The sequence below is a fragment of the Dama dama genome, chromosome 22 (genome assembly GCF_033118175.1).
Source record: "Dama dama isolate Ldn47 chromosome 22, ASM3311817v1, whole genome shotgun sequence".
Classification (NCBI taxonomy): Eukaryota; Metazoa; Chordata; class Mammalia; order Artiodactyla; family Cervidae; genus Dama; species Dama dama.
Window position 1 is genome coordinate 595,036 of NC_083702.1, and position 9,194 is coordinate 604,229.

General features: G+C 62.1%; 1 protein-coding gene across 1 annotated transcript; it reads right to left on the minus strand.

Annotated features, from left to right (window-relative positions):
• Nucleotides 1-121: 121 nt before the first annotated feature.
• ADM2 (adrenomedullin 2) lies at nucleotides 122-4,097 on the minus strand. Its single transcript, XM_061124235.1, has 2 exons — nucleotides 3,834-4,097; nucleotides 122-3,133 (listed from the first exon to the last, which is right to left on the minus strand). The coding sequence occupies exons 1-2, from the start codon at nucleotides 3,941-3,943 to the stop codon at nucleotides 2,815-2,817; spliced, it is 429 nt and encodes a 142-aa protein (XP_060980218.1). The 5' UTR covers nucleotides 3,944-4,097; the 3' UTR covers nucleotides 122-2,814.
• Between the last annotated feature and the right edge of the window lie 5,097 nt (nucleotides 4,098-9,194).

Here is a 9,194-nt window from a genome sequence, read left to right on the forward strand (position 1 = left end):
CCAGACTCCCACCGCTGCCAGGAGCTTTAAACTCCTCCAGGACGCTGCCCCTCCCAGCTCCCTATCTTCCCCAGGCACCTGGGATTGGGGCAGGGTGGGGCTTATTTCAGAAAAATATTTTGACGTTTTTGACATTTTTTAAAGACTATCTCTTTATTTGGCCGAGCGGGGTCTCGGCTGCAGGGCTAGGTGCTAGGTGTTAGTTGCTAGGTGCTCGATGCCGCGTGGGATCTTGGTTCTCCGTCAGGGTCCTTAACCGTGGGAGCTCCAGGGAAGTGCCCTTTGACACTCGTTCAGAAGGGATGGAAGACTTTATTCTTGATTGCGAGATGGGAGAGATGTTCAGATGCTCCGCTGGAACACAGCAAGGTCAGCTGGAGTTTCACAGCCCTGGGGTGGGGGTGGGGGACTGGGCAGGGGCCGAGGGGAAATTCCCAGAGGAGAATCAGGGGTGGGGGCAGCCTTGCTAAACTTGACAGGATTCTGTCCAGGGTGGGATTCTTGGTAATACTGGGCGAGGCTCATGGCTCAGAGAGGCTCAGAGATCTCAGAGGGATCTTCTCAGGCCCTGGGCCTGAGGCTCCATCTCCAGTCAGGGCAGAGATGAACTCACGGCCCGGGTCACGCGAGAGCCAGGCTTGGCGGTGGAGACACAGCAGGACCACACAGCCTGGAGCTGACGACGGTGTCATCGGAAAGAGGCTGAGGTCAGGGTGCAGTCTGGGCCAGGAGAGGGCAGTGGGCCAGGTGTTCTCCACGCGGCTCCTCCTGCCGTCCTGAGAGTCAGCTGGGGGTGCTTGGCCCCCGTTGACAACGGCAGAGTGCTCTCAGCCCCGCGAGCCGCAGCGCCTCCGGCACTCCGCGAGCCGGGCATCGCTCACTCTGTGCTCCTGAGGTCGGTTTCCTCCGCCGCCTCCCACGGACGTGTCCGTCTCCGGGTGGGGGGCTGATGTTTCATTCGCTGTTTCTACAAGTGCTCCGCAGATATTTGCTTCAGGGATGGAGAGGGGATGCCAGGGGGGAGGCTGGACCCATCATCCCAAAGCAGGTTGGTGGCCTGGACCGAGGGAAGGAACAAAGTGCCAGCCAGCGGGTCTGGATGAGGGCGGGAGACGGGAGGAGGACCAAGAGGCTCTGGCCGGGAGCAGCGGGAGGGGGGTGGGTGGGGTCCCGGCAGGCATCCCCCAGGTCTCCAAGCAGGCTGTCGGACAGGCGGCCGGGACATGGCCTGGAGCTTGGAGGCCATGTGGACACCAGTGTGATGCTGTGACCGTGACAGGTGACCCAAGGAAAACGGCCCGAGGCTCAATGAGCACCTGGGGGCAGGAGGCGGGCACCGCAGCCCTGGGGGCCTCCTGGCAGGCAGGGTTGCCTCGTGGAGGCACTGTGTGAGGCTGTGTTCCTGGAGGACTTTGCCCCAGGGCCGGGGCCGCAGGAGGTTTTGCCCAGCTGAGCTCCTGACTCCCCAACCCAGCCTTCCTGGGGCCTCCTCTCCTTCATCCTGGAGCCCCTCTAGCCCTCACGGCCTGCCCTCCCCACCCACTCTTCCGACACCCCTCAGTGACCACAGGCCTCTCCAGCCCCGGCAAGCACCTATTCCAGCCTCCGCACGGCATCCAAGCTGCTGCGGCCACCCTCCGTCCATCCCCCAACCGGGCAGGGACCAGCCTGGGCTGACCTCCTGTGGCCCGGTGGAGGCGGGGGAGCCAGGAGCCAGAGGAGTGAGCACGAGGGTGGGAGAGCCCCACCCATGGGGTCCGCAGCTCAGGATCTGTGGGTGGGCACCGTGGTGCCTGCAGGCCCGGCCCTGCTCTCTGGCTGGGAGTTGGGGTAAAGGCGGTGCTCCCCTCATTCGGTGGCCGAAAGGGTGACACAGCAAACGTCAACAAATTAAGTGCTGCACAAAACGTCTGCTGAATAAGGGAAATCGCCCTTCTGAACCCTGTGAGACCTGGGTGCCAGGACAGGAGGCACTGGCTCCCAGCGTGTAACTCCTCCCCCAGCTGCCACCCCGCCCACTGCAGACTCCACCTCTGGCTGACTTGTCCACTGATAACCAGGCCGGTCTCCTCCACCAGCCTCCGCTTGTCCCCACACCTGGACCCACTGGTCCCCGCGCCGGGCAGGGGAGGCTCAGGGAGCCCCTGCAGAGCCCTGACCCTTGGTCAGCCACCCCTACGCACCTTGAGCTAAGATTCTGCCTTAATTGCGAGATTTGGGCTGGGAGAAATGCCACCCCCACCCCTCTCCCACCCTGCCCTGGGGGGTGGGAAGGGTGCTCTGCCTAGCTCCAGGACCCCTCCACCCTCTCCGCAGCTGCCCTCAGGGGGTGCAGGCAGAGGTCTCTGTTGCTACCCTGGACCCAACTGGAGCAGCCCAGCCCTAACCCTACTATGTCAGGACAAGTGGCCAACCCAGAATCCCTCTCTTCCACAGCCCAGAGGAGGCCCGGGGTGCTCAGGTCCCTGACGTCTGCCCCACGTCCTTGGGCAGACCCTCTTCTCTGCGCCCCGTTCTGGCATCTAATGTTGCCAACCGCCTTCTCTCAGCCCCGTCCCCCAAGTGTTACCCTCTCTCGGTGCAGAGCCCCTGGGTGATCAGACTCCGCTGGGCCCCCACATGGGCCTCTATGTCCACAGCAATTGGAGGCTGGTTGCTGCAGAACGTGGCGGGGGAGAGTGGGGCAGGGGTGTTCGCTGGTGCCTGCACTGCCCTTCTAGGGGCTTTTCTCTGCAGGCACTCTGGGCTGGGGGCTCAGCTGCCGCCCTGGGGCTGGGGTGCAGCATCCCAGCTGGGACAGGCCTGCCCCCCCACTCAGCCGTAGCTGTGGGGACTGCTGGGGTCAATGGGGGCTGAGGCCCGGGGGCCGGCCGAACCGACGAGCTGCCACAGGCGGTGGCTGAGGTTCTGCACCTGGCAGGTACCCAGAGCACAGCCCACACGCAGGAGCTGGGCTCTCGGCCTGCGGGTACCCAAGTGTCGGCGGAGGCCATTGCGGAGAGCCTGACCCCTGGCAGGGACCAGGCTGACACTCTTCTTGGGCTGGAGGGCCTGGTGCAGCTTCCAGACCGCAGGAAGGGCTGCAGGGTGCTGAGGCTGTGAGCCACTGGCAGGCGTCCGGGCTGGGGGCTCCCTGCACAGGGAGATGGAGGAAGTAAACCCAGTGGTCCAGCCTTCCAGGGAAGCCCACAGCTTTCCAACAGCCTGGAACATGGCCAGGGGAAGCCCACAGCCCCCAAGCCACTGGCCAGCGGGCCAGGGGAAGCCCACCCCACCCCCCAGGCTGGAGCTCGGCCAGGGGAAGCCCACAGACCCCACGCCATGGCCAAGCAGGCCAGGGGAAGCCCACAGACCCCATGCCATGGCCCAGCAGGCCAGGGGAAGCCCACTGAGCTCAGGGCTGGGGTTCTGGCCCTCAGCCATCTCAGTAGCCCATTCAAGGGCTGGGCAAGCGGCTGCCTGACCTCCCTGGGCTACTCCGTTCAGGACTCAGGTTTATGCCCTCTCAGCCCTTCCCTTGGGGTGGAGGAAGGTGGGCAGGTATGGGAATCCCCTTAACCTCCCCTCCCACAGCTGACCTCTCCTTCTGAGGGGTCTGCTCTGCCAGTGGGGTAGTGGGCATACCTTAGAAGGGCAAGCAAAGAAAAAGGAGCCTTCTGCTCTGCGGGGGGTGCCCACGGCCTGGGGCTGGATTTAGCAGGTGAGCCTTAGCAGCAGAAGCGGGTTTCCCCCATTCAGGGGTCCTGGGGCGTCGGCGGGGTGGGGCGGGGTGGGGCGTTCCGGAGCATCTGGTTTCCTGCCCAGGCAGCCAGGGTGGTCTGAGACCTGCTCACCTGGGTCGCGTGGGCGGCCGGCTCCCGGCCAGGCCGAGGGACAGCGCACCTGGGAGCTGTAGGTAGAGGAGGCTGATGCAACCGAGGGTGACCGCCAGGAGCCCGGCCATGCGGGCGGGGCCGGAGGGGGCGGCGAGCCGGGCAGGTGTTGGGGGCAGCCCCAGGCCCGCAAGGCTTCCGCGGGCGCCTCGGGTCAGTCGGCGAGGGTCTCCGCCAGGCAGCGGCCGGGCGAGTCTCTGGCAGGTGGTGCGGGCGCCTCCTCCGTCACCGTGTGCCCAGAGTCCTGCTGGGGCCGGAGCCCCAGCCCCTCCCGGACTAAATAGTCCCCCAGGGAGGCGGAGCCCGGCGCGCCGGCGGGGCGGGGCGGGGCCCCAGCCCTCCCCAGCCCTCCGCACCCCTGCCCCCCGCTCCCCACCCCTGCCCACCTGGGCCCCCACTAGGGCCGCTTCTGGGGACGGGGCGGCAGGCCGGGGACGCCGGGAGCCAGTCTCGCCTCCACCACTTTCCGGTGGGAGACCCTGTCCCAGGGCCTGCCCAGCTGTCCAGGGTGAAGGAGAGGGTGCCGCGGGGTGTGGTCACGGGGCTGGATCCCGCCCACCGCCCTGGGGCTCGCCCCTAAATTTCTGAGCCAGTGAGAGGTGGAGGCCAGGCCAGAGGAGCTTTTGAGACCCCTCCGCAATAGAGCGCCCAACAACTCTATTCCTGAAAACTCTACCACTTTCCCACTGGGTTTCCCCCGGTGGCTCCGATGGTAAAGAATCCGCCTACAATGTGGGAGACGTGGGAGACCTGGGTTCGATCCCTGGGTTGGGAAGATCCCCTGGAGAAGGGAAAGGCTACCCACTGCAGTATTCTGGCCTGGAGAATTCCGTGGACCATATAGTCCAGGGAGTCGGACACGACTGAGCGACTTTCACACATTTCCTCCCATTACTGAAATATTAAATGGTTTTTGTAAGAAATTTAAATAGGTAAGGACTCTTAATTGCCACCCACTGTGGATTCCTTTCCCAGGCCAGGATGGGTGCTGTTTTTTTACTTTCTTTTATATGCATTTCTTTTGGGGGGGTGTCCTGTGTGTATGCATTATATATGCACACATATCCATATGCGGGCAAAAACACCTGAAGCTCCAATAGTGTGGCTACCTGATGGGAAGAGGCAACTCGCTGCAAAAGACCCTGATGCTGAGAAAGATTGAAGACAGGAGGAGAAGGGGACAACAGAGGATGAGATGTTTACACAGCACCACAGACTCGATGGACATGAACCTTTACAAACTCCTGGAGATAGTGGGTGACAGAGGAGCCTGGCATGTTATAGTCCATGAGGTCACAAAAAGACACAACTTAGCAACTGAACAATAATGACAACAAACATAGAGACTGCTATTCTTTCTTATGACTGAGCCTACACCAACAAGTAGGTGTTCTGTGACTTCACTGATCTTTTACTGGGGGACAATCAGGTGATTTCCAGGCTTTCCAAGCACAAGTACCCTGCTTCATGAGCTCATGGATGTGTCCCCACAGGATATATTTGCAGGCATGGGAATTCTGGCTAAAGGTGAGCCCGTGTTTGTGTTGACGGGTGGAGCCAAACTGCTCTCCACAAGGCTGATGTTACTGTCAGCTGATAATGGACTTGGTGCCAAGGTTCCTCACCCCTTTGTCCATCTGAGAGGGGACAGTTATCCCATCACGCCCCCAGACATTTTTGATCGCCTGTGCATCTCTGTGTTAGTGCTTCCTCTTCTGTCTTCCCACCCCAATCTTGCTCACTGTGTGAGGTCATCATAAGTGTCCTGGTCACTCTCCCTGCCTCCTTCTGCACAGCCCATGGGAGCTCAACAAACACTAGCTGGATGAATAAATTAACAAGTGGTGGCCACCTGCCATGTTAAACAGCTTGGTTTATGTCCTGAGGCAGGTAGGGAAGCATCAGCAGGTATTCTCATTTCTATTTATTTTTACCGGAAGGAGGGTGGGTGATGTGATCACATTTATGTTAGAAAAGTGGGATTCAGCAGGGAGGTCGGTCTGGTGCTGGCAGGAAGGATGCGGTGGGTGGGTGGATGGGTCAGAGACACAGAGTGGGGGTAGGGGGGCAGACGAGGGGAGAGTGGGGAGGGGTTAGCTACCCTACCTGCGGGCAGGAATGTCTGGCTGGCCTCCAGTGTCCCAGGCCAGGGGCTGAAGAGAAGGCAGAACTGGAGCACCATCTGGGGAGTTTCAGAGCTGGCATGTCTGTGGGAGGTGGAAGCGTGGTGGGCATCACCCTCAGACGGTGCAGAGAGAGGACAGAACCTGGAGTGGGAGGGGGGCAGGCAGAGGCCCCCCCGCCCCCCTCAGTGTGCTGTGTGCAATGCTGCCAGGATCGTCCTTCCAAAACACAAGTGATCACATCCCTCACCCACCAACAAAGGAGAACTAGCATGTTTCCTGGTGGGCCAGTGCTTAAGACTCCACGCTTTCAGTGCCAGGGTGTGGGTTTGATCCCTGGTTGGGGAACTAGGATCCCACAATCTGTGTGATGTGGCCCAAATTTTTTTCTTAATTTCTTAAATTTACTTTACTTATTTTTTAAAAGCTTCTCTCAATTTACTTATTACTTTTGGTTGCTCCGGGTCTTTGTGGCCGCACACGGGCTTTCTCTGGTAAGACAGCCGAGGCTCCTCTTCCCTGCGATGCACGGGCTCTTCCTCGCGGTGTTCTCTCTGGCTGCAGAGCGCAGGCTCTTCCTCGCGGTGGTCTCTCTGGCTGCAGAGCGCGGGCTCTTCCCCGCGGTGGTCTCTCTGGCTGCAGAGCGCGGGCTCTTCCCCGCGGTGGTCTCTCTGGCTGCAGAGCGCGGGCTCTTCCCCGCGGTGGTCTCTCTGGCTGCAGAGCGCGGGCTCTTCCCCGCGGTGGTCTCTCTGGCTGCAGAGCGCGGGCTCTTCCCCGCGGTGGTCTCTCTGGCTGCAGAGCGTGGGCTCTTCCCCGCGGTGGTCTCTCTGGCTGCAGAGCGTGGGCTCTGGGCTCAGCGGCTTCATCACTGCAGCACTCGGGCTCAGTAGCTGTGGCGCATGGGTTAGTTGCTCCTCTGCACGTGGAATCTTCACAGATCGGGGATCGAACCTCTGTCCCCTGCTGTAGCAGGTGGATTCTTATCTACTGCACCACCACGGAAGTCCAAAATTTTTCTTTTTTTTAAATAAAGTAAAAAGAAATCAAAATTCCCAGTCTCTACGTCAGGTGGAGGAAAGCCTCAGCAGTGTCCGTCTGCATTCTTCCTCTCAGAACACTTGCTGCCACTGAAGGCCTGGGGTACTGTTTCCCCCACAGCCCCCGGGCAGGGTGTTCTCTGGCCTCAGAGTGCAGCCTGGGGGCTCATTTCACCCCATGGCTCCGGACTGGGGCAGAGACCCCTGTGATCCTACAGCCCCTGCGTGGCGCAGCTCCTGGCACTTGTGGTCTTTAACTGTCCATGTGCTGCTCCCCCAGGGGAAATCCACAGGCTTCCCCCACTGGTGCTCAGTGCAGGGCCACTTATGGGGATGACAGGCTGGCCACGCAAGCACTGCTTGGCCATGGAAACAAGAAGCAGACCAGGGAACCGCAGGAGGCGGGAGTGCTGGTGATGGTGGAGGAATGCTTTGGAGAGTTCTGCATGGGGCAGGAAAAGCCAGGGCGGCCTCTGGCTGCATAGACGCGTCTAGTGAGGTTTTGCTTGAGTGTCTTAAGGTGGGAAAGACTGAGTTTGATCCTGATGGTGAGGATCCTACAGAGGGAAAGATGAGGCTGGGGCACCAACAGCAAACAGCCCGAGGTGGGAAGGGGGCAGGAGGAGCAGAACTTCTGTGTAACTGTGGTGGGGCGGGGGGAGGCCGGGGAGGGGAGGGCCAGACTTGGGGTGACGCAGGTCTGTTTTCTCTGTGAAGGAGGCCAGCGGGGTCATCTCTGAGACACTGGAGGGGGCACCAGAGGTTTGAGGAAACTGCAGAGCGAAGAGCGCTGGCCAGACATCGGCTGGCTGGGCGGTGGGGAGAGCAGCCACGCACAGCTGGGGCCGCGGCGTCGCTCTGGTGTCACTCCGCACCAGCTGGTGGTACGGGCCTGGAGGAGGCAGGTGGGCAGGACTGTGCATGGCTGGGGTTTGCCAGCTGGGTGCAGTGAAAACAGTCGGGGAGGCGGGGGCGACGGTGTCGGCAGGGTGACAGGCATTGGAGCCATGCTAGGTGGGGGTGAAAGAACAGAAAGGGAGCCAAGGGGCCCAAGGACTGGAGAAGGCGAGCCTGCTGCGGGTGGGGAGGTGCAGACCCTCAGGAGGGGAGGAAGAACCCTGAGGGGGACAGGGGCAGGGTGCTAGCAAGAAACCTGAGCAGGGGTATCATGGTCCAGAAGTGACCCTAACCCTACCCTTGACCCTAAAGTGCCTCTGAGAGGGCCCAGGGAGTGGGCTCCTTCCAAACAGGGCGTGAGGGTGGGGGAATACAGGGGGCAGGGTCCCCACCATCTCTGCAGGAGAGCCCGTCCTGGGCTCAGGCGCCAGGCCAGAGGGCTTGTCGGGGACACCGCCTGCCCATGCATGAGCTCAGTGGCGTGGCAGTGTGGTGGCCAGGACCTTTTGGGGTAGAAGTGAGAAAAACCAACTCCAGACAGCTGGGGCAGAAAGGAGGGGTCTCATCCCAGTACTCAACAGAAGCAGAAGAGGCTCTGACGGGGCCTGTGCCCGGGGCAGGGGCGGGGGGGCCCGGTGGTCCTCTCCTTCAGCCCTCTCTGGGTTGGGTTCTCGGGGCTCCCGCTTGCGAGGGGGGAGCAGGACCATCAGTAGTCTGCTCCTTCACAGCTTCTCAAAGCGCCACACTCATCCAGAAAAGAGCTCCCCGTCCCAGCGTGTCAGCGGCAGCCCCGAGGCTCCCCGCACCGCGTGGCGCCTCTCCTAGCCCCAGACTCTTGAGTCCCTCCTGCCCATCCATGTGCCATGCGGGGCCCGAGGGTGGGCGGCACTGCCGGGACCCTCAGCGGGTCAGCCTGCTCCCTGCTCTTCACGGCAGGGTGTGCGGCGCGCTGTTTTGAAGATACATATGTTAAGCGTTTCGCCTCACTGAGACCGGGCTCCCGAGTGGGGCCAGAGGGGGCAGGCCTGAGTGGGCCCCCTCCCTTGCCAGGCTGGCGGCCCCCGGGACGTCCCAGGGCCCCTCCCAGTCCCGGAGGCCCGTGCGCAGGGCCGCGCCTTCCAGTCTTCCTCCGGGCTGACAGCGAGGGCGGGGAGACCCTGGGAGCCGCGCGAACCCGAGACTGAGAGCTCCCGGGGCAGGGCCAGAGTCCCCCCGCCCTGCGAGGGCGCCGTGGCCGCGGGGCACGCTCCCACCCCAGCCGCGCG

Excerpts from the sequence above, each read along its gene's own strand:
- ADM2 (XM_061124235.1), bottom strand. The coding sequence starts at position 3,943 with ATGGCCGGGCTCCTGGCGGTCACCCTCGGTTGCATCAGCCTCCTCTAC. Across the intron at positions 3,134-3,833 it reads CGGCCGCCCACGCGACCCAG|GGAGCCCCCAGCCCGGACGC; the intron begins GTGAGCAGGTCT and ends CTCCCTGTGCAG.